At 39.1% G+C, this 26,315-nt stretch overlaps 1 protein-coding gene across 2 annotated transcripts in view; it reads left to right on the forward strand.

Annotated features, from left to right (window-relative positions):
- Positions 1–26,315, forward strand: part of LOC124721277 (isoleucine--tRNA ligase, cytoplasmic) — a 168,894-nt gene that overhangs the window by 104,628 nt on the left and 37,951 nt on the right. For both annotated transcript variants that reach the window (XM_047246162.1, XM_047246161.1), the window contains 5 exons: positions 4,735–4,837; positions 4,911–5,129; positions 16,584–16,742; positions 19,729–20,004; positions 26,012–26,100. In XM_047246162.1, the coding sequence (XP_047102118.1) occupies positions 4,735–4,837; positions 4,911–5,129; positions 16,584–16,742; positions 19,729–20,004; positions 26,012–26,100 (846 nt within the window). The remainder of the gene's footprint in view (positions 1–4,734; positions 4,838–4,910; positions 5,130–16,583; positions 16,743–19,728; positions 20,005–26,011; positions 26,101–26,315) is intronic.

Consider the following 26,315-nt stretch of genomic DNA (forward strand, 5'->3'; position numbering starts at 1 on the left):
CCTCACCATGAGTCCATATGGTAAATATGTCATCAATGTATCTAAACCAAATCTGGGGCTGAACACTTATGGATCCCAGGAAAGCCTCTCCAAGTGACTCATGAAAAGATTGGCATAGGAAGGAACCATCTTGGTTCCCGTGGCCATACCCCTGGTCTGTTTGTATGTCTGCCCCTCAAAGGTGAAGTAGTTCTTGGTAAGTATAAAGTTGATTAAGGTGAGTAAGAAGGATGTCATAGGTTTGGAATTAGGTAGGCACTGACTGAGGAAATGTTCAGCAGCAGCAGACAGACAGACCATGTACGTGGAGAATATTTGTATAGAGGGAGGTGGCATCATTGGTGACAAACAAGGTGTGTGTTGGGAGTGGGACGGGCATGGATTTCAGATGATCTAGGAAATGGTTGGTATCTTTGATGTAGGAGGGGAGTTTTTGTACTATGGGTTGCAGGTGTTGATCAACTAAGGCAGACATACATTCGGTGGGTGCTTTGAAGCCAGCATCCATAGGATGGCCAGGATGATTGGGTTTGTGGATCGTAGGAAGAAGGTAAAAGGTGGGGGTGCGTGGTTTGGGTGGGGGTGAGAAGTTCTGTGGATTATGGTGTTAGTCCTTGTGAGGGTCCTGAGGTTTTAAGGAGGGATTGCAGGTCAGTTTGAATCACAGGGATGGGATCTTGATGGCAGACGTTGTATGTAGAGGTGTCAGACAGCTGGCGTAGACCTTCACTAACGTACTCCTTTCGGTCAACTACTACAGTGGTAGATCCTTTGTCTGCTGGGAGGATAATGATGCAGTCATCAGCTTTTAGGGAATGTAGAGCCTGGAGTTCTGCAGAGGACAGGTTAGGGTCATGTTTGTAGGGACCTGAGGAAGGGTTGTGAGGCAATGCTGGATGTGAGGAGTTCTTGGAAGGCTTGTAAGGGATGATTTTGAGATAGTGGTGGTGAGTCAAGTTGGGATCATGGTATGAACTGTTCAAGGCAGGGTTCGATGTCAGGTTTGCTGTTCGAAAGGTTTTGGGTTGGGTTGCAAAGTGATATTTCCAATGGATATTAAGTGTGAAGGAAAGGAGGTCCTGCACCAAAGCAGCATGATAAATTGCAGGTGTAGGGCTAAAAGTGAGGTCCTTAGAAAAAACAGATAATTCAGGAGGGAATAGTGCTTTAGATGAGAGGTTAAGGACACTTTACTGTTGTAACTGGTTTGTGGGATTATGGGTTATTCTTGGTCTGGGAGGCAGTGGTGAAGGAGTTGATGTTAAGGAGGTTGGCCTAGCTCAGTTTGTAGGAGAGTGGCGGTGGTTGATGGTGTGGCTGTTCAGGGCTTTGCAGAGGGACAGTAAGGGAAATACCACTGTTCCGGTAGTTTAGGAGAAGGTGGGATAGCTTTTTGAGGTGAAGTCTGGCATGTTGTTGCAGTTTGAAATTGACTTGGCGGATGATGCAAGGTGGTACAGTGATTAAGACACTGGGCTTACTTTCAGTAGCAGCAGGATTGCTATTGCTCTAAATCTCTTCATGTAATTGGCCTGATGGTTACTTAAATGGGTAACAAATAGCTGCTTTCTTCTGCCAGCTCTGCCCAACTGAAGGAAAAGAATGCAAAGAGGAAAGGTAAACACGTGCCAAGTAATTGAGATGCTGAGCTTTTAAATAAGCACATAAACAAGACTGATTAAAAAAACACACACACAGAGAGAGAGAGAGAGAGAGAGAGCGAGAGAGCTACAATGTCATAGCACTACAAGCACGATCTCCATCCTACCTCTCCACCCCCCACTCAAGAAAAATTGGCCAGATATTAAATTGTAACCTTTATTTTTGTCATTCACAATTCCTAACATACATTCACTATTCTGTAATATGACTGTTTATAGTTGTGAGTGCACTTGCGGACTGCAGTTAACAGACGGGATACATAGTGACACTAGTTACTGGTAAATTCTCTTGCAGGTGATGAAAACATTATCCAGTATCTTAAGTACTGGGTTGACCTGAATGTGCCAAAGGAACATCTGGTGCACAGTTGCATATCCTACAGCCTTCCTCACACCGCAGATGTCCTACATCTACATACATACTCTGAAAGCCATCGCCCAGTGTGTGATGGAGGGTGTGCTATAACACCACCAGTCGTTTCCTTTCCTGTTCCACTCACAGGTAGAGCAAAGGAAAAATGACTGTCTATATTTCTCCATATGAGGTCTAATTTCTAGTACCTTATCTTCGTGGTCACTGTGTAAAATGTATGTTGGTGGCAGTAGGGTTGTTCTACAATCAGCTTCAAATGCCAGTTCGCTAACCTTTCTCAGTAGGGTTCTTTGAAAGAAATGACTTCTTCCCTCCAGGGATTCTCACATGAGTTCCTGAATCACATCTGCGATGCTTGCATGCCGATCAAACCTAACAGTAACAAATCTAGCAGCTGGCCTCTGAACTGCTCCAATGTCTTTTTTCAATCCAACCTGCTGCAGATCCCCCACACTCGAGCAGTACTCAAGAATATGTTGCACTAGGGTCCTGTACGTGGTCTCCTTTACAGATGAACCACACTTTCGTACAGTTCTCCAAATAAACCAAAGTCGACCATTCACCTTCCCTACCACAATCCTCACATGCTCGTTCCATTTCGTATCTCTTTGCAATGTTATGGACAGATATTTAAACAATGTGACTATGTCAAGCAGGACACTACTAATGCTGTATCCTAACTTAAGGGTTTGTTTTTCCTACTCATCCACATTAATTTATATTTTTCTACATTTAGGGCCAGCTGCCATTCACCACACGAACTAGAAATTTTGTGTAGGTCATCTTCTATCATCCTACAGTTACTGATCTTCTACACCTTCCTCTACACCACATCATCATCAGTGAACAACTGCACCTTGTCTGCCAGATCTTGTATGTATATACAAAATAGCAACGATCCTATCACAGTTCCTTGGGGCACCCCTGATGTTACCCGTCTCCACGAGGACAACATACTGGGTTCAGTTACGTAAGTAGTCTTTGAGCCAGTCAAATGTCTGGGAACCTATTCCATACACTTGTACCTCCGTTAACAGTCTGCAGTGGGTTACCAATTCGAATGGTTTTCGGAAATCTAGAAATGTGGAATCTGCCTGTTGCTCTTCATCCATAGTTCGCAGTATATCATGTGAGAAAAAACGGTGCTGATTCATGGACATAAGCTTTTTGGTCTCTAGGAAATGTATTATATTTGAACTCGTAATATGCTTTAGGATTCTGCAGCACACCCATGTTTAGGATATTGGTCTGTAATTTAACAGGTCCGTTCTTTTCCCCTTCTGATATACAGGAGTCACCTGTGCTTTTTTCAGTCACTTGGCACTTTGCGTCGGTGAAGAGATTCGCAAGAAATGAAAACTAAGTAAGGGGCCAGTGAGGTAGAGCACTCTTTGTAAAACTAAATTGGTATTCCATCCGGACCTGGCAGCTTACTTAGTTTCAGCTGTTTCTCTATGCCAAGGATGCTTATTATTATGTCATCCGTACTGTTAGTTTGATATTTTACGTACACTACAGTTATCCAGAAACGTAATACACCATAATTCATATGTGCATCTGAATCTGTTCTGCTTGCTGAGAAGTCACCTTGGTTGTTGCAGCTCATAGGCTTCTGTGACACTGTCTGTCTTTGGTATTGACTTAATCACCTTCTGCACAGTGTCAAAAACCTTTGTGCAGTCTGTAGAGGATGCTATTCTATATATTGGGAGCTAAGAAACCACTGGTCATAAAAGGGCAATTTCAAGAGGTAAAAGGTCTCAAATGAGCAATGTGTATGAAGTGTATATTTTCAAATTGCTTATTTTTCATAATAAACAACATCAGCATTGGTGATGCTGCCTCAGAAGACAATATGCATTTCTCTGTGACATTTCCTTAACGTAGTTTACTCTCGTTTACAGTTCATATCTGTAGAAAATGGAGCATCACTCATTACAGGGACATCAAGACATGATTTTAATGTATGGTGCAGCATGATGTAGTGTCTTGAAAACTGAATGAGTTTACGGATGGAAACTTGAGAAATAGAGCCACTCAAGCCACAGAAAGCTGGGCGAGAGTCTCAACAAAGAATCGTTCATAAAATAGAATTTGGGGAGGTGGTTTTGGATCGTGTGGGAAAAGATTCATCAATTAATATCTATAAACATGTCCACAAAATGCACTCTCTGATGAATATAATGTGGGGAGGACTGGTGGAGTAGCAGTTACTCATTTACCGTAAATAAAGGGCTGAATGATTTTGGACACATACATCTGCATTACCTAGTGCAGTACTGTTGTGGCAAAGTTCCTACAGTTTGTGCTGTTTAAATATGAACCCTCTTTTAACCATGACAGTCTTCTCAACTGCCACAATAGCTGTGTTTGATATGATGAAAAGGATCACGTACAATCTTCATAATTTTCGACCTAAAATTTGGGACACCCTGTAGTTTTCCATTGGCATCAAATAAGCTGTGCTATATTTTGACTGGTTTTTGCATTGCATTTAACATTTAGTACATAATTGCAATGGAGAGTAAAAGTTATTGCAAATACGGTGCCACTCTTCAACTGGTGATGTTTGCATGACATGTATGCCAGTGTAATAGAAGTACAATTATTAAACACGCTTCACAGAAGTGGTTAATGGTTACTGTAATAATGTTGTTAGTGGAGGGAAACACAGTTAATACTTAACATTTTGTTTTTCAGAGAAACCTGCATTGATAGTGATGTAGAAAAAACTGTTGCAAGAATGCAAACTGTAATAGACTTGGGCCGTGTAATACGTGATAGGAAGACAGTTCCAGTGAAGGTAAAGTATGGTACAAAATTTGACAGGTAATTTTTTTAGTGGAAAGTTTTGAATAGCCTTGTTTCATTTGCAGTACCCACTGCCTAGCATGATAATAATACACCCAGATGAAAAGTGCATAACAGATCTGATGCGTCTGAGGAGGTACATTGCTGAGGAGCTCAATGTTCGCCACGTGACCTTGACAACTGATATGGCTGGCTATGGAGTAGTGAGAAAGGCTGAGCCTAATTACAAGGAACTGGGAGTCCGTTTCAAGAGTGAATTGAAGACAATCACAGAAGCAGTAAAGGTACTCAAATCTTCTTATAATACTCCCCTTTAAATATTGTACACAATTTAGTACTCAATGAGCTTCATGTACAAGAGGGTACCATAAATAAGTGATAAAAGCTGTATGTATCAATCAAATTTTACAAAAAACCTTATAACCTTCAAAGTATTCCACATTGTAAAGTCCACCCTTTGGTGAATCCATTGTTGGAAGCATTTTTATTCTCATCAAAACTGATGGCTGGCATTTTATTATTATTATTATTATTATTTTTAATCAAATTCTGTATTCATCTTAGAATATTTCATACAATTGTATCCATGTAAGCTTACAATAGAGTTAACTTTCATATATAATCAATTTACATATATGATCACAGAAAATAATTTTTTTTAGAACTACAAGGTCTTCTTTATTACTTAGGAAAACATCTCCACACATATCTAAATTGAAGTCCCCTGTTTGCTTCTGTCTGCATGTTGCTGCTGATTTCAGGATCTACTGTAGGGATTTTGATAATGGTTTTTATTTATAGCTAGATTGATTGACATAACTGTGATGTACCAAAGTCAACTGCCACTCAGAAAACAATGCCATTGGTATCTACCAATGAATGGCAGAACTTGCTGCACAGGCTGTTGCTGCTCAATCAAGAGCATCTGTTTGGTGTTCACTGCTCCTTGCAGTGGCGACACATTCATTCTTAGATACCATTGTCATGTTTGTGTGGCTTATTGTCATTTTCCATGTAAGATTACAGATATAATTACACCTTGTGTATCGATATGTGTACCTTACATGGAGCAGCCTAGTGCAGCAGCACTGTCGGCAGGTGAACCCTCAATGATCGAGCTGCTTGGTTTGGCACCAATCATTATGGGCAGTGTGGAAGGCAAGGAGTAGTGGGGAGTCATGACTGGACATCAAACATGGTAGGACGATACATGGATGCTTGCAGTGGGAAGTTCAATAAATCGGTTAAGTGTTAGAGTGTTCATCCACAGGATTGAGGACTCATTGATATTAGAAGCGAGTCATTAGCAAAGATTGGTAGAAGCAGTGGTTACCTCAGAAGGGTAAAAGACAAGCTGAAATAAGAGGGAGCATCAGTAAATGTGCTTAGAAACATTAGGAATGTAGTGTGGCTTGTAATAGAGACAATAAACTTTTCACTTCTATGAAGTCAGTGTAGCCTTTAGAATCCTTTTCATATCTATTACAACTGAGTGTGAAGAATTTTAATGTCAAGTGAGTTGCTTTTCGTAGCACATGTACTGATAGGCACACGGTTTCATCTTTAGTTTTCAGATGCATGCTCCTTGGGAGTAAGATGCCCCCTCTAACGTGTGCAGCATAAACATTGATCTGATCGCCATAGTTATATTAACAGAGCTGGTTTTAGAGAGATACTTGACCATGTTAGATGTGAATAAGCGAGTAGGCTTCTTACATCCATTCTGGGGTTTTTACTCTTTTATGCTGCTCACACATCTTTGTGGATGAAGACAGTATTTTGCAGTACGCATGTAAAGTGGCATCTGATTGAAAGACTTACACTAGCGACCATTGAGTGACACAAAACTATTAGTACCACATTCTATACATGTATACATATCTTTTTCTATGCATTTTATAAATTAAAGGCTCCCACTGCTTTTTCCTGTCTGTATGTGTAGGCTAATCTCACAAACTGCTTTAGGGACTTCGATCCAGTTTTCAGTAACAGATAAGACAGAGTCATGGTTTCCCAAGTGGTGTAATAGCTCACAACTCCCATCATTCCCATGAGATGTCAGTCCAAATGCCAATTAAATATGAGACGCGGGACATACGTGCTTCCTGAGAACTTTGCTGCCATGCGCAGCTTACATTGTTTAAGTTATACGGAAGTGATTTTTTTCACTTGCTAAATGTTGCTCTCTAAACATTATTAATAATTCCATGCAGTGGCTGTAAAAAGATTATTGCTGTGCCACACAATTCATCCAGCCATAGATACTTAGTGCTATCTAGTTACTCAGTGGTATGCATGTGAAGCCAGACTGGGTCAGTAGTATATTATAATGATTATTTTGAAGGAGTTCTTCAGTTGAATAGAATACACTGTTTTACCAAAGTTTGTAATACACTTTTATATTTATTTATTTATTGGTTGTGTACAAGCTCAGTATGATAATTTACTAAAAAATGCTATGCTTATGTACTTACAGTTATCATGAACTATAGGAAGACAAAGCCCACAAGTGACTGTGTCCAGTATTGTGTACATATGTGTTTACATCTCATGTTGATTTTTTCCAGGTTTCTCTGGCACATGTTACACAGTTGTACAGGGTATTTTGCTGTTCCTATTACAGGCTTCTAGGGATTATAAAGACGACTCAGTAGATAAAGTTTTGATGAGGAATCCATGCCCAGAAATGTACAAATACAAAATAAGTTTGAAGATCAGATCACTCTTAGATTTCCCAATTCATGATATATAGACAAACAGAGAAGAGGGCACCATCATCAGTCTCTGTTGTAATTATAACACATACCATTTTCATCCCACTATAACAGTGGCTGTGAGAAACTGGTACATTTGCAGGTAGGAGGGTTGCCTGTGGTGTTTTGTGGATGTGTTGCAATCTCAGCTTTGATGGGGACATCCTTCATCACATAGAAGAGAACCCATGGGCAAGTACTCGAAACATTGCCCACGACATGGCCCCCTAAAGAGAACAAAAGTCAGAGCTCATTGCCTCCACCATGTGTGTACTTTGAAGCACAAGATTTGAAAGTTATCTGACCTTCAGACTTATTTTACATCCATCGGTAAATTTCTGAACATGGGTTCCTCATCAAAACCTTCTCTACTAAGCCCCCTCCACAACCCCTAGAAGCCTGTAATAGAAATTGCGCACTACCTTGTAAATCTACAGGCTAGGCACTGTCATTATGCCAGGACATCGAAAGTTGTTTGAACAGGTATCTCGAGGTGCTAATCCTAAATTATGTCAGGTTGCTTTCTTCTGCCATCTAAAAATAAATCTTAGTTCATGGGGAATCTCCCCAAAGCAATATTCCATACTGCAGATGAGAATGGAAGAAAGCATAGTATGAATCGTGTAACAACTGTTTGTTCGCATTGTTTCTTAATCCATACATATTCTAAATTAAATTCCCTGCCTTGCTTTTAGGGATTTTGATAGGGTTTTCACTAATAGGTAGACAATTCATGCAAAGGTTTGTGTATGTAATTTATTACTACTATGCCAGACAAGTTGTGCAGACATTGATTACCTGGTCAAAGCTGGGGTGGGTCAGTAGTTTATACAATAAAAAAATACATCAGCTAGTTTGCTGCCCAGATGAGTAGTGTGTCCTTCCCAAGAGTGGTTTTGGTCTGTGATCAGTTCAAGTAATTTAACTGTTCTATTTTTAATAAACTTGAGATTAAAATTTATTTCTTCTCTTTATCTTACTTAAGCACTTTTATGTCATCAATGTGGTCAATTGTCGTATGGTTTTGTGGTCATAACCACAGCACTATGTCTCATGACCAGTAATGATCTTGAGAAAAAAAAATTCAAAACAAGTTCAGAACTTGCACTTGAGACACATTATTGCTGGTTAGTCAGAACCTTAGGTTTTGTATCTGCACAGATATGAAAATGCTATGGAACTGTCACTGTCAACACAGAATATAACTTAATAGCTGTTGGTGGCTCAATTACAAGCCAAGGAGCTGAACTTGGGAAGAGGGAACAAAAATCAACATCCAGGTCAGTCTGCAGGGGAGCAGAGTATCTGAACACTGCTTAGAGATGAGCACGGAGCAAAACACAATGCAACCAACATCAGCAACTGAATAAACTAAGCACATAGCGAACAGAGCACTGCGTGAAATGAAGGCCAGGTATGATGTAGTTGATGTCTGCTTGACATCACACCTGGGTCAGTGGCTCTTCACATACCACACATTGTGCACGCCCTCCGTGACAGCATTCCTCAATGTCTGCTGGTGGGGATACTGTATCCCCCCCACCCCCCATTGCAAAACTGGAGAGGGCCCGACTGTTGGTCCATCAGCATCGGAGGGGGGGGGGGATCAAGGATTCATCCACTGTGGTTCAAATTCCATGGGCTCTGCATCAGTAATCAAGGGAGCCATCTCCACCAGCACCCTATTCCATGGTAGAAGGCAGGATGCAGAGAGCACAGTGAAGGTGGCCCTGGATAAGCACTCTGCTGTGATTGGGAGCCTCCCATTGTAAAAACGCCATGACTGACCCTCTCGCCTGCCTGGCTAGGAGACGGTGGCATTAAGGGTCCAGCAATTTGAGATACAAGTGATTGGGATGACGGGTCAGCTTACTACTACACCCAGAAACTACCTCACTGGCTAGAAGACTGGGCGCAAACGGCAGCCTCATGAGGAAGATGAAGTGGGCCATGACGGACCGGGGTCTGCGACTTGGGGTGAATACCGTGCACCTGGCTGGCACCCATGCAAATGTTCTGCCAGACTGCACCCATTAACCAGTGTTTGCTGGTACACGGCGAGGAAACTAGACAGGGGATCATCATGGGATGAGGCAGATATAGACTTCGTCATTTGATTTATGAACAATTGCACGAAAACTCCACCTCAGACTTACAGGGTGGTAATTAGATGCTGGGTACTGTTGTGGATGCAAAAATGCTTGCTTGTTGAACCACATACTCACTAACATTGAATTCTGACATTGTTTTCTTTTGACTGAGAGGGTGGAGCTAAAGTTAAAATTTGAATTTCTTCAGGTACTCTTACACTAGCCACTTTTTCTTTCATTAAGAAGATTATGACATCAAAATCTTTCATCATCAAATTTTTCTTCTCTACAGTCAGAATCTTCAGTACTGCAATTAATGCCTGGCACACTTTTCATTCCAAAACATGCTTCACTTTGTCTACCTTCTTTTTTCGATATGAAGCCTTGCTGCGATTTGGAATGGTGTGAAGTTTTAATGGAGATCACCCCAAATCATGTGAAGTTTTATTGCATCCTCAATGCCTTGACTTTTTAGTAGTGATTCATGAAATGTCACCTCTGGGTCATATGCATCACTTTCATTTCTATCACTGAGTCAGTTTTCTGTTCACAAATCTTATGACATGTTGTGCGCAGTTTTTGGCGTGGTTTTATGTAGATTCTTATAGTACTTAATGTTGTAGACAAAGACAGGCAAAATGACCTCGAAGTTTTTTAACTATTTGTCTGTGTGTTTTGAATGGATCACGACAGGTTCTCTGATGACTTTCAGAAACTTTTAGGTAATAGTATCTGTGACGTCCACATATAGTAGCACTTCCGTGACCTTGTGGAAAGCTTGTATCGGATTGCAGCAATATCAGATCTAGTTGGTTCCCACTGAGCTCTTCTATTTTTTTGTAGAGTTTTAATTAAGATATAGGTTGTCACATGATATTATGTTTTTAGTAATTTTCCAGCAGTGCATGAATTCAAATTTTCCATTGCAATTCACTGAGCACTAATTCACTTAAAACATACTTTATACAAGTGGAATGACAGGGCCACACCACAAACAGATATGACCTGTCTCACAGAAATATAAAGAGGAGCTGAGGCCAAATAGACTAATTGTTGCACGTCAGTTATTCTCAACAATGAATTTCAGCAGTTGTTTTGTTATTTTCATGCCTGTAAAGGATTCAAACAAGCTACTGCTGTCTAAGTACACTTTTTTATCACTGTGAGCAGGAATCATATATATCACAGTCTTTAAAAATTACTGAATTAGTCAAATGAAAGGAAATAAATTTTCACACTTATCGTCCCTGCCTAGAATGAGTTATACTTAAATATACTAATTTGATACCCTTGCATGTGAGGCAATGAAACAGTGAGTGGATGAACCTACTTAAAATGACCCTTTTCTATCACAGAAAAAAGTATTTTGATTTCAGATGTATAAAAAAGTATTTTGATTTCAGATGTGTGTGTGTGTGTGTGTGTGTGTGTGTGTGTGTGTGTGTGTGTGTGTGTCAATTAGCAAAAGACCCATTAAAAATTTTATTTTATTAGAAAGCTTACAATCTTGGAGATTATTTAAGACCAAAATCAGGTTCCCAGCAGGTTGGAGAAATGTGAGACAAGTGTTTTTCCACGTCCTCGCAATTTTTCTGAGATAAACAATGACATACATTAATATTTTTAAAAAAATTTCTTTGTAACTCTACTGCTTCAATAACTGGATATCTGTTAACTATGTGCCTTACTTAACTTCTGAGAAAATTCCAAATTGTAAGCTTCATAAACACATGAGTTATGGCCATTTATGTAGATAAGTACCATTTTGCGTTGACATTCTTGCAGAGCCCAGTTATCAAATATCTACATTTAAAATTAGATATAAAATAAAGTTGTGGTCTGAGACCAAAAAGATTTTGCAGAAGTTCATGTAAGTATAAGCAAATGCGCAAAGTTGTGTGAAAATCTGAAATAGAAGGTTACAAATTCTTGAATTATTTCGTGTTTTGATGTGGAATGACCTTCAATGTATTCCTTTAATCCAATGTGGTGGGGATCCCAAACACCCTAGCAGTATTCAAGAATGATGGGTCCCACCAGTGTTGTGTTTGCAGTCTCCTGTACAAAACAACCACACTTTCCTAAAATTCTCCCAGTAAACTGAAGTCCGCCATTTGCCTTCCCTATTACCATCGTCACTTGGTTCCATTACATCCCGCTTTGCAGCATTATGTCCAGACATCTAACTGACGTGACTCTGTCTAGCAGCACACTGCTAATGCTGTATTCGAGCATTGCAGGATTGTTTTCTTACTCATCTGCAGTAAGCTAGCATTCATCACAACAGCTAGACACTTTGTCTCAATCATCTTATATCCTCCAACAGTTACTTAATGACAACACCTTCTTGTACACCACCATCTGCAAACAGTCACAGATTGGTGCTTACCTTGTCTGTCAGATCATTTATGTATAAAGGGAATATGAGTAATCCTATCTCACTTCTCAGTGTCACTTCTGATGATACATGTGTTTCTGATGAACACTCGCTGTCAAGGACAACTATCTTACTTCAGAAGTCTCCGAGCCACTCTCATATATGGGAACCTATTCAGTATGTTTGTAACTTCATTGACAGTCTACATTGGGCTACCATGTCAAATACTTTCCAGAAATCTATGAATATAGAGTCTGCTTGTTGCCTTTCACCTATGGTTTGCAGGATATTGTGAAAAAAAAGGCAAGCTGAGTTTCACATGAGCAGTGCTTTCTAAAACTGTGCTGATTAATAGACAGAAGCTTTTCCATCTTAAAGAATTATATTCAAACTGAGAATATGTTCAAGAATTCTGCAGCAAACTAATGATAAGGATACAGGTCTGTAATTATTATGTACAGGAGTCACCTGGGCTTTTTTTCAGTTGCTTAGGACTTTGTGCTGGACGAGAGATTCACACTAAATGTGAGCTAAGTAAGGGACATATACCAAAGAATAATCTATATAAAACTGAACTGGTATCCATCCAGACCTGATGACTCGCTTGTATCCAATTCCTTCAGTTGCTCATCTATGCCAGGGGTTCCTATTACTGTGTCTTCCATGCCGGAGCCTGTGTGACTGACAAATGACCATATGTTTGTACGATCCTCCTGTGTGAATGATTTCTTAAATCTAAAATTTAAAATTTCAGCTTTCCTTTTGCTGTCTTCTATCGCCACACCAGGCTGGTTAACAAGTGAGTTGGTAGCAGCTTTAGACCTACTTAACAATTTTACGTAGGACCAGAATTTTCTTGGGTTCTTGGCAAGATCTTTTGCTAAGGTATGATGGTGGTAGTTGTTGTATGCTTTATTCATTGATCTGTTTAGAGATGCACACATTTGTACTAACTTTTGTCTGTTATTGTTGGTAGGTTCTTTTTTGAAACAAGGGTGTAACAGTCTTTGCTTCTGCAGGATTCTGCAAATTTTGTTATTAAATCATAGAGGCTATTTCCTGGCCTTAATCCACTTACTTGCACATATTTATCCAGGGTGCAATTTACAATCCGTTTAAAATTTGCCGATAATTCCTCTGCATCCATCCTATTGGAAGTAAATGATGTCTGTTCCTTGTCTAAGTGGGATGCTAAAAACTGCTTATCTGCTCTTTCCGGCCGAAGTACTCTCCTAGCATTCTTGAGGGATTTATTAACTTCAGTAACCATCATCACTGTGGTGACATCCCTGTCTCTGTGGTGACTCAGTTTGACAAGGCCTGGCCTGTTCTTAGCTACAAGGTCTAAAATATTTCCATTGGTTGTGGGCTGTTGAACCAGCTGCTCCAGACAGTTTTCGGAAAACACGTTCAAAAGTACTTCACAAGACTGTTTGTCTATACCACTTGCAATGAATCCATAGGTGTCACAGTCTATACTTGCCTTCAACTACTGCTGCGTGATGTAGGTATTTCTGTGCTACTGAGCATAGACTTCCTTCGAATGATTGTAAAACTGTCACAGCGGAATTTATCGGTTGGTAAAAACATCCAATAATTAACGTGTGTTCACCTAGACATGTTACATGCACCCTGGTAGCTTCACAGTCGGACTTAATTTCGGCCTCAGTAGACACAATATTTTTGTTAACTGCAATAAACAAACTCTCTCCATTCTGTGGCATTTAATCTGTCCTTTTGATATACTTTTCATGTCTCACGGAATATTTCAGATCTTTTTACTTCCGACTTCAGCCAGCTCTCTGTTTTGAGAACAATTTGAGTATGAAAGGTTTTCTGGGGGAGTAAATTCAGGAACTTTGTAACAAATTTTTACAATTTACTGTTAAAATTCTGACTTTATGTTGTATGCGTTCTGATTTTGCTCTATGCATATCAGCTAACTTCAAACTACAGTCTAGTCTTTATACCCAAGTTGCTTCTTTCCTTGTGTAGTGCAACCATGACTCATAAAGGGGAGTCCTAATGCAGGTTCAGAAATCTGCAGCCAATACAATCACAGAATTGCCAAAGCCTTTGGTTGAACTCTCCACTCGGCTCCAACCCAAAAGACCCTGATCAATTCTGGAAACTATGTTGCAAATTGTGAGCTGTGCTTGTGCATGGTGCACGAGGCCAGCAGTCTTTAACACTTCCATCAGCCACCCATGCAAATTGAGGATGGCCTCAGAGCCCAAGCAACAGACATCATAAGTGTTGACATGAGCCACAACTTGCAGATGACTGCAGCCTGCATGCTGGATAGCCTCAGGCAGGGCTTCCTCCGCATCTTGGATGAGGCCTCCCCTCCCCCTCCTCAGCAGATATACCAAATACACATTATATTTCTTTGTGGCCCTGGATGCTATTTCCGTAAGTGTCTCTGTAATGTGCCTAACAGTGGAGTTCCCAATAAGTAACAAATCCCCCACCCCACTCCTGTGTTTGCCTGCTCAGACCCTGCTGAAGGACCAGTACAGGGTAAATAAGTGAGGCCAGATGGGCAACCTCTGCATTGGCTCTCCACCTCGAGCACCAAAAATGTATTACCACCCACTACTCACCTGTGGTGAGGGCAGACCCACCCCATCAAGTACACTGCAGATTACCTCTGCAACCAAGCCTGGGGGCAAAATGAGCGACACACGGTAGATTCTCCGCCATTGCTATACCCTGAGGCAACAGCCTGAAGGTGACTGACAGTCGCCAAAAGCATCTTCAGCTGTTCATGAACTGCAGCCAGCTCCACCTGCACCATTCTACCTGTCCAAGCTCTACTAACTTAAGAATAAAGTATAAAAACACACATAAAGCTGACTGTGTAACTTGCTATCCTCCTGATGTCACCATGGAGGCTGATGCCTTACTGAGCTGTGTTACTGACCATTCAAAAGAAATAACTGTTCTACAGGCATCACAAATATACACTTTACAGTTACTAAAACACTAGATTACACTTCTTAATTACAAAAACACCTAAGATTACAGTTAAGTAAAGAAACATGCAAGGAATTTAAGAATTGAATTACGATAACTATTAAAGTATTTGTCTGTGGTGACAATAAACAATACAGACAAGAAGAGAGATAAGCTTTTCAAATGTGGTGCTACAGAAGAATGCTGAAGATTAGATAGGTAGAGCAATAAATAACGTAGAGATGCATAATCCCAATAACTGCCTGGGATACTAAGTTCAACAGTAAGAGGTAGGCAACAGTATAGCACCTCTGATAGGGATGTGTCTAGTGAAGCACTGTAGTGTTCAAACCAACTTTCATATTGGTGACAGTTTTACTGACTTTTTACAAAATGAATTAGTGAGAAGCGAGTGAAGAAAGTTGACACAAATTAACTAAAATAAGTGACCAGTTGATAGGACACATCTTCAGGCATCGAGGAATCATTGGTTAGGTAATGGCGGAAGATGCGGGAGGGGGGGGGGGGGGGAGAGGTGGGGGGGGGGGGGGGGGGGATAGTATGGAGGGAGGGATAGGTAAACGAGTGTTGCAGAGGGAGACCAAGATTTGTGTACAATAAACAGATTCAAGTGGGTATATCATGCAGTAGTTCTACAGAGATGAAGGGGCTTTCAGAGTATAGACTAGCATGGAGAGCTGCATCAAACCAATCTTCAGAATGAAGACAATGTCATCATCATCATCATTCAGGTGGAGGATGCCTGGTTTGTTGCCTAGATTACAGCGTACCATATTTTAGATGATTATATTTTATCTTCAGACAAAAGTCAGAGGCTAGCTAACTTGCACATCTGGTCCCTAATTCAGAAGACAATGAAATTAATGTAGTTATGACATTTAATATTCTGTGAAATATGCAGCCTTTTGTAAGGGACCAGTCTGTAGTAAAATCCTGAGTTGTTCTATTTTAGCGTCCTTGTTGTTATTGTATGTGAATTTTAAGAAGGTCTTAAAATAATATGAACATTAATAAATATTTGAAATAGATTTTACAGTTTGAATGCATGTAATTGTGAGTGAAAATGGTAGAGGACTCTGATTTAACTGTGTTTCAATTTTACGGCTTTGTTAAGTGCTACACTTCTGACCATATTCATATGTCACATTTTTCCCATGCTTTTTGTGGGCTTCTGTTAATTATATACAAGGAATGTGTTGATAATTGTAGTTTCAAATTCTCTTTGGCAACACTGAATACCATGTCCCACGTCTTGAAGTACCTCGACACGAATGTAGTATCCAGGAAATATATTGTAGGATATGAGACAGTAGTGATATTTTGTGATATGACCATATTTTATATTTCTCTAATAATTGAAGATTAGAAGGAAGTTACGGTGCTGGAATTTATGGAGAAATGTATTTGCAGCATGTAAATTAGTGTCAGTCATTAATGTTGGAGAAATTATTTGTTATGGGTACCAAAAACACAAATATGTAAAAAGGATTGTAGTATGTAATAGTTAACTCGTTTTACCAACACTGTGTCTTTTTGTTACAGGACTTCTCAGAAGATGACATTCAAAAGTTCATTGAAAATGGCCATGTCACTCTTTTCGGTCACAGACTGGAATCATCTGATATTGTTATAAAACACCACTTTGATGTAGTGAGAACAAAGACTGGAAAAGGAAAATTTGAAGGAGACAGCCAAGACAATGTGAGTATGGCATTTTCCCAGTTCTGCCAAGGGTTTTTTCAGTTGTGATTATGAACTTTCCAGTAAATGAATCACAATCTTTCAGTGTACACTATTTCTGACCACTGTTAATGCAGGCAGCTTATTAGCCCTCGTATGAGCACCAGTAAATACATTCATGACAGTCAATATTATAGTGCTTGTTAGTTGCAGTTAGCTATAGTTCACATTGTTTGTCTGTGGCAGGTGCCACCAACTACAAAGTGCACTGAATTAGCTCTATATGACATTGGTCACATTCTTACACTTCATACACTGGATGAGCATTAAATATCCTCTGTATATAAATACTGTTAATGTTGCTGTCTGGAATCCCATGCCTGAATTAAGGACCATACATAACAGATGTCAGAGGCTTTCTTCAATTTGCTTCCAGTCCTAGCATCATTTGAGTGAGTGTAGTCTTGTTTGAATGAACATTGTCATCTAGATTTTAAAACTTTGCTTCCACACTTACTTTAATTAATTTAGCAATTGTACTGTTAGCTACAATTGAACTTCTCTCACTGGCAATAACCTGTTTAATTTTTGATGTTCCACAATTCTCTTGTAATGAAAGCTGTCGTATTAAATCATACTCTGTATCATAGAATAAATTGTACTTCAGCCTCATTTTATTTTCTGATAGAGTCTTTAAAAATGCATGACACTGACTTTGTAAAAATTTTCTTGTGGTTCTTGTTAATTATGTCTATACAAAAATTAAAAATGTGTCATTAACCTGCTCCTTTTCTCTCTCGCAGCCCGCCTTCCTCTCGCAGCCCGCCTTCCTCTCGCAGCCCGCCTTCCTCTCGCAGCCCGCCTACCTCTCGCAGCCCGCCTCCCTCTCGCAGACCGCCTCCCTCTCTTCTCTGTTCCACCTCTGTTCTCTAGAACTGGTAAAATTGTAGTTTATTGAAATACAGCTGGTTTTGCAGCCTTTAGCCACATCATCAGGTGCAACCTACATGGTAAAGGCAATGTGCAGTATCACTATATTGTGGATTTTAAAATTAATAATGGAATATCTAAAATATACTCACAATGTTAAAAGGTCAAAGGCTTACCCATCACTCGTAGTCAAAATGTACTATTCACTGATTATTGTCAATACTATGGCAAACAAAAGGCAACAAAGATGTGCTCCCTTCATTTAGGTCAATGCTGATAGGTGGGACTTGCAATTACACAACCATGGTTTAAAATTTGCTGCCTCAAAAAAGAAAAATATTTCATAGTGGGAGGATGCTAAAAATAATTTTTAAAAGGGCTGGATTGGCAATAAAAAAAATTATCATTGCTAACATAGTTAGCTATGGCACTATACGAATTACTGTGTGCAGTGTATCAGATGGCACTGTCTTACTGGTGTGATGGCAGGGCAACCCAGACTTGGGCAGAGTAAAAGTGGCCCTCACAAATGACTAAAAGAGGCTAGATAGCTGTTGAAATTGAAACTATTGGTCTGGACAGTGTGAAGTCATGTACTGCCCCCTGATACATTCCGCACAGTAATTTACACAGTACTGCAACTAATTATGTTAGCAGTGACAGTTTTTTATTGCCTGTCTTGCCCTTTTTAAAAAATATTTTAGCATCCTCTCAGTATAATTTTTTTTTTTTTTTTTTTTAGATGCAGGCAAATTTTAAAACATGCCTCTGTGACTGCAAGTTTCACTTATCAGCAATTTGTCCAAAATGAATGGAGCACATCTTCATTACCTTTCATTCACCATAGTATAGACAATATTCACTGAAAAGTAAATTTTGACTAGGAGCGATGGGTACGCCTAATGACCTTTTAATGTTGTGAGTATATTTTAGACATTCCTTTATTAACTTTAATATCCACGAAGTGGTGACAGTGTACATTGGTCATTGCCGTGTAGGTTGCACCTGATGATGCGGCTCTAGGCTGTGAAACCGGTTGTTTCAACAAACAACATTTTTACCAACTGTTAGTGGAATTCTTCGTAAATTACTGCTTTAACTAGCTGGTTTTTCCACTGAAGGGTTTCTGGACAGCATTTAGCATCCTATAAAATTTCCAAATTTCCTCATCTCTTTCTGGTCCCTAAGAAGCTCCAATTCTTTGATGATTGCTTTCATCCATTTCTTGTTTTTCATTAAGGGGTTCTCTTTCTCAGTCCTCCTTTTTTTTCCTTTATAAACTTCCATCATTGCAGTGTTCCTCTGTGTGCTTCATCACTTTTCTTTTTCACTTTCTCATGCTCAATATCATGTCAGTTTCAAGTGTTTCATTTGCTGACATCTCCACTGCATTCTTTATCATTTCACATTAATGCTTGCTGTTGTTGCACTTTTCAGACCTTTAAAGACTGTGATATCTTTTTAATTGTAGGTGTGACTTTCGTCTTGCATCGATCAACATACAATCCAGTTGGTTACAAATGTCCCCATTTGGTGACTTTCATTGCCCTTTGTGAAAATGTTAGTGTGGGAATTGTGAGGAACACTCAGCCATGTTTCAGGATGCTGCAAATAGGAGGAGCCTTGTTCCATTATCGCAGATTGTTGTTTGCTTGCTGTGACGTCCAGTTAGCTTAAATATTTGTTCCATTGCTGTGTGAGCAGTCCTTTTCTTTTTTGTCAGCTTCCTGATTGTTGAGGAGCTTGGACTGATAGTTGTGAACCTGATTACAATATGCTACCGTTCATTTTTCTAGGCTTCCACTTCAACCCACTGTACTTCTTGTAAGTGGTCCCTTTGAAAGCACTTTCCCACCCTTCTCTAATTCAAGCATTTGCTCCATCTCAAATGACCTCATCATCAGTGGGACATTATACATAATCTTTCTTAGTTTCCCTATTTTCCTTCATTCTTCTTCCCAGTTCAGATTTGTATTATAAAATAAGTTACTAATTATAGATTAATTAAGTGTTTCAAATTTTACATTTTGTTAAGTTTAACTGAATGAATTGTTGCTGATGATGATAATATTTTCAGATTATAGTCCTGTTGGATATGGAGGCAGGAAAGGATCTCCAAGAAGAGGGACTGGCTCGTGAAATAGTAAATAGAGTTCAAAAAGTGCGTAAGAATGCGGGGCTGTTGCCAATGGATGAAATTGTTATTTATTATGATGTAAAGCCTCCTAAAAGTGAACTCAGTAGTGTTGCTGAGCACTACAGTGAATATATATATGGCACTCTTAAAATGCCGTTCAGGCACCTTAACAGTATTCCAGCTGATGCTGATATTATAAAGGAACAAACTTTCCAGGTAAGTAAATGTGAATTTTAATTGGAGTAATGCATAGAAAACAAATATTAATGTTCACAACTGCTTGTGAGAAATAGAGTTGTCTTACAGTAAGATGAAAGCTATATGATTCCAACAAGATAATGTTTAAAATAATTTTTAGTCTTCATCTTTTGAAGTTAAATATATACTTGTGAAACTTATGAGAGAGAAAAAGATTTGGAAAGACAATGATTTGCAACTTTTTGTATGAGTGAACATCGCACTATATAGGAAACATTCCACATGGGAAAAATTATATATAAAAACAAAGATGAGGTGACTTACCGAACGAAAGCTTGAATTTTGTGTGTATGTTTGTGTTTGTTTGTGTGTCTATCGACCTGCCAGCGCTTTCGTTCGGTAAGTCACCTCATCTATATATATATAGAGGAAAAAACGCACACAATGGCAAGCTGAATTTTCTCAACCTGGTTTTGAAAGACTGTTTTTCATGCAAAGAAGTGCTTGTTTTTTTTATGTAGTGCCCTTTTATTACAGTGCTCTCTGTACAATGTATTTCCAATAAGTAAAGTGCATCCTGGAAGTGAAATTCTAGAAGGTTTGCAAAATACTCATATACAGATGCTATAACCTCCTCATTGGAGCACCAAGTGGTGTCATGCAGTGGTAAGACAAAGCAGTTACCCTATGTCACTGAAGGTAAAGAGCGGGATGGTTCGTCTCTAATGCCCTTGTTGACAAGATGTTAACCTGTAATCCTCATCCTTTCCTTATCAAGACGTTTTACAGCAAAAAATTTCTTTACGTGTGGGAATTGTTATGTCAGAGGGTGCCCAGTCTAGTGGAAAGGCTGGATGTTCAGCAGTACGTACTTTAAATTATTCAGTTCGTAATTGCCAAAGCACCCAAGTGCCTTGTCCTGTGATAGATGCAATCGCTGTTCTCATAACGTGTTTTTCATCCAGGTATGTAATATACACCATTCATTATTTTATGTTTTACCCTGGGGAAGGTAAATCCATTTCTGTATCTAGTCCATACATTTCTAAAAGATTCATTTATATAAAAAAAAAATCTCTGTGTGTAGTCTTTGTGTAAAATAAACCATATTTTCTTCTGTAAATACTTTAAGAGTAAAGGAGACCACTCACTGAAAAGCAGAAGTGTCGGGTCATTGACAGGCACACATGAAAAGTGGGGGGGGGGGGGGGGGGGGGTCGCGGTTGCATTCAACTATCAACAATGTGGCAGTTCAGCTTTTTGATGAATGGTGTCCTTTGCTCCTAAAATATTTACATTCTTACATAAGTTTCCTACCATATTCTTCTGATACATATTTGGCATCAGCTATTTTGTACACCTTCAATTGTCGATTATCTAGTGGCATACTGCACAATTGATGATGCTTTCATCTGTAGTTTGTTTTGAGACTGATGTCATATGGAGCTTCTTCAAGAGTAATACTGCCACATTTGAATTCAGCTGGCAATCATTTAACCATTGAAAATGAAGGAACAGACTCATTATAATCTTTTACTGACTTTGGATGGATTTTCATTCACTGTAAGCTGTCAAAAAGAAAGTGAATAAGACAGCATAGTTCCGAATATGGTACCAGTCTTAACGACTGTAGCATCTCCCTCTGTCTGATGGCTCTGTAGATTATTGTTCAGTAAAAAGTGTTCTTGAGGCATGTATATTCTTCAATTGGGATTAAAATAATGAGCTGTAGGATGGAAGGAGAGTTATTTGAGTTGAACTTTGGTGTAGATTAATGAAAAGTTGATGACAGCAAAGCAAAATGGACTTTGGTGAACAGTTCATGCTTGGTTTAAGAATAGAGGTTGTAGAAATGTTAACAGATTTTAACACAACCTGTTTCAGCTGCAATACTGTATTAAGCCCAAATATCTGCGACAGTCAGTAATAGCCATTCAGTACCATTGGGATGGGCTATACAAACCGTAAAATAATGTTATGATCTTACAGGTTTAGCAAAGTAATGTGTTTCTTGACTTGTATTGGATCTTGAGCACCTGGAATTGTGAGGCTAGGACTCTCGGCAATGCAGTTTGTTGAGCATTTGGTGCACTTACCCATTTGTGATGAGGCACCCGGCTTACCTATTTCTCTTTCATTAACATGATTTGGTATAGGTGCCAGACAGACAAAAGATGCTAAAGAGTTAATCAAATGAGGGTTCTGTGAATGAGTGGATTACATTTCCATAAGATTCTTCTGCTAAATCTCAATCTATCATCTGCTTTATGCTCATCCAAGTCCATGTTCTTCCTCACTAAATCAGTATGGATTGATATTCCCAGGTACTTGATGGTTATGACTTGATTCTAGTGACTGACTATGGAGTAAGTGCTTAAAGCACACATTCCACTGTTTGTTCATGTCATTGGTCAGCCGCCAGTCTTTGCACCAGGTGCTGATCATTTTCATATTCTCGTAAAGTTCATAAAATGTTTTCTTACTACATGACCACCTCATAGACAGCTATATTGTTTGTGAACAGGCTCAGCAAGCTAAGATACAGTGTATCAGGTCGGGTACATGTGTGCATATTATAAATTACAGTTCCCCACTGCATTTTTCAGTCTGTATGTGAAGGATAATCACAGGAACTATGGTAGGAATTTTGATGCAATTTTCACTAATAGGTTGGCTGATTCATGAGAAAGGTTTGTTTATGTAATTTACTAGTAATCCAGCTGTAGATACTTAGTACTAGTCATCACAGCCATATAATGTAAAGAGTGAGTGTCCAATCACACTTCTTAGACGTGCATCAGAAGCGGTTTTTGCTTCTGTCTTCGTCTACCCATTAATAATGGCTGAGAAGTCTTCCATCCTATTGCAGAACTGTATTGAAAGCTAACTGGAAGTCAAGTACATAGTCACAGTTAGGGCTCCACAATCTGCTGCTCTCTTCACATTGTAAATGAAAAGAGGAAGCTGAGTGTCATGTAATTGATGCGTGCAAAATGTGTATTAATGTCTATAGAGTTGTTCAGTTGCCAAAAATGTCATCAAATGCAAGCATAAAATGTTTCATAATTCTACAGTGTCCACCCCGATAGCTGAATGGTCAGCGTGACGGATTGCCGTCCTATGGGCCTGGGTTCGATTCCCAGCTGGGTCGGGGAATTTTCTCCGCTCAAGGACTGGGTGTTGTGTTGCCTTCATCATCATTTCATCCCCATTTGGTGCGCAGGTTGCCCAATTTGGCGTTGAATGTAATAATACCTCCACTACAGCGGCTGGACCTGCCCCGCAAGGGGCCTCCCAGCCAATGACGCCAAATGCTCATTTCCATTTTCATAATTCTACAGTGAGGTAAATCTGTAGTTCTACACATCCATCATCTGACTTTCTATATAGAATGGAAAAATATCTTGACTGTTACTAGAAGAGAAACTACATCATCTACATATTTGATATAGAATCTTAACACTACTCTATAAGGTCAGGCAGCCTTCTTGCTAAAGAATTACTATTAAAAACCGTCTTGATCACGATTTATTTAACAAGGTAACCGGTTTCGACCACTACTGTGGTCATCTTCAGACCATTGAGTAGGAACCTCTTTCTGTTGTCCACTGTAACAGCACACAGAATCACTTGGTTTCTTTTTAAAATGATTCAGACATTCTAACAGATAAATCCCACATTTGTGTTTAGTTTTCATTTAACAAATGTGATTCTCCAACAGAAAGAGGTTCCTACTCAATGGTCTGAAGATGACCACAGTAGTGGTCGAAACCGGTCACCTTGTTAAATAAATTGTGATCAAGACTGTTTTTAATAGTAATTATTTATAAGACATTGATCACTGCTGTTCCCATAATGCATTCAAAAGTAAGCCTTCTTGCTGTTGGCCATCTTCAGTTGTTCTTAATTTTGCACTCAGTCATTCCTATATTATCTGTCATGTGGCAAAAAAGAAGAAAATTGAGTTTTTTATACAGAAGATTGAATTACTAAATTCTGTCTTCATTTTAAAATTGTCTGTTTTGGTGCCAACACAAGCTTTTTATCATTTCAGAAAATCATAACTTGGAAACTAGTAGAGATAGAGCAGTGTCATTTGTTGTAAAATTTTTAGCAGCTCTCAAAGTTTTTCTTTTTTTTATTATTTTTTCTTTCTGTTATGCTAGAATTTCATTGTGTACCCCACTAGTCACTCATAGAACGTCACGGCTGTATTAGAGTTCTGCCCATATATGGGTCAGCATGGCAGCATCCGCCTCAGGTAACACACAGACAGTTTTGATTGTTTTGTCAATTCATCATGAAGGGTAGCCAAGTCATTGCCTGACATTGTGTACACGCAATCCTTGTCATAATCCTACAAAAGTTGTCTAATGGCATGACACTGGAGAGAGTGGGGGCCGTATAATTGTACAATCACAACCCATCCACTTTCCAGGAAATGTCATTCAACACACCCCACTTATTTGGACTCTAGATTACCTCGCTCCCTACATTTTGTATTAGACACAAGAAATTGACTTCTGGAGTTTGTGTTGATATGCAGCTTATACTCTTTCAACACATTTTTGATAAATGGGTAGGCACTATGAAAAATATCTTCAATACTGCCTGTCTCTTTGAAGGTTCTAACTACTTCCTTATGCTTGTTTTTACTGGTGGTGCTCTCCCAAACTGTCATCGATAATTCTGACAGTTCACTAAATTGTAATGTTCTTAACATGTTCATCTCTTCATTTGCGAAAAGAAGTGGGATAATTTAAAAATCCTTATCCTGGCAGCAGAGCGCTTCAGTGTAGTACCCTTTTAAGTATGTCTACTTTGTCCAAAATTTTTTAGAGAGTAGATTTCAACCATTTATTATGATGGAAATCTGCAAAATACTTATTGACAGCTGTCATTGCCTTCCAATTGGACTCCCAGAACATTTTCCAGACACATTTTCTTTCTTTTTCTTTCAGATGTGGGAATATGCAAATGTCTGTGTACTGAATATGGCAGACACATTTGATCTTCCAACAATTCCTACTTCAAATCCCTGTTTTTCTTCCACTAAAACACCTGTGTTGGCAAATGGGTGATCTTTATAACCAATAAAGTTTGTTTCTTTTGGAATCCACACCTCTTATCATGCAATTATTTCCTATCCTGGTGACCCAAAAGACTTTTGTATACTGTTCACCAATTATTGTTTTACCCTGTGTAAGAAAATCGATAAAAAATCTTCTTCAGTTCATGTTTAACTTCTGACGGGACGGGATGTGGGCAACCCATGTCTCATCCACTGTAACAGCACATAGAATCACTTGGTTTCTTTTTAAAATGATTCAGACATTCTAACAGATAAATCCCACATTTGTGTTTAGTTTTCATTTAACAAATGTGGCATGTCATTGATAAAAGCTTTCAAATAGCTGGTCCTCCATAAAAAAATGTAAAATACCCATTATTGTGCCTATGTAACCACCTATTTTTATACATTGTTGCCAATCCCAAGCTATATTGTGCACTCTCGTGTTGTCTTTTGCCACCAATTTTTAATTGTTGTAAATGAAGAAATGAACTCCTTATAAACATTCACCAGCTGTATAAACTGCCAAAGATACAGAGAGAGAGAGAGAGAGAGAGAATTTTGGGGCAGCTGGGTATTAAAATTTATTAATTTTAACAAAGTACACAACAGTGTTAATAAGTTACGTAAACAACATTATAATTATCTTTTGTTTTGTTACATGTACCAGTATAACAAAAACCAAAAAAATTAATTGATATCAGCATCTTCTCTGTGCCAGGCTGATAACTTCCACTTTATCCTCAGTGTGGGTGTGTCTATTAATGGCAGTTGGTCTGAACCCTAGATTAAAGTTGATATTTGTCACAAATCAATAGCCTCTACCACAAGGTTCACAGCAGTTTTATTTATCTAAACTGCTGCAATTCATTTAGAAAGATCTTGGTGGTTTTTCATTAGTATAATTTTCCACAATTTTGAATTCATGGTTAATGAAGTTTCATCTTATTCTAGGTGAAAGATGCCGAACTGCAAGTAGCTTTGGTATCATGCAACAGAAGGCCCAAACCTGATGTTCAGAGGAATGAGGAACCGTTCTGCAGGTAAATTTGCTTCTGTAACATTTAAGCAGATGATATCTGATTTTTGTTGTTGTTGTTGTTGTTGTTGTTGTTGTGGTCTTCAGTCCTGAGACTGGTTTGATGCAGCTTTCCGTGCTACTGTATCCTGTGCAAGCGTCTTCATCTCCCAGTACCTACAGGAACCTACATCCTTCCTAATCTGCTTAGTGTATTCATCTCTTGGCCTCCCTCTACGA

The sequence above is a fragment of the Schistocerca piceifrons genome, chromosome X (assembly GCF_021461385.2).
Source record: "Schistocerca piceifrons isolate TAMUIC-IGC-003096 chromosome X, iqSchPice1.1, whole genome shotgun sequence".
NCBI classification, from domain to species: domain Eukaryota; kingdom Metazoa; phylum Arthropoda; class Insecta; order Orthoptera; family Acrididae; genus Schistocerca; species Schistocerca piceifrons.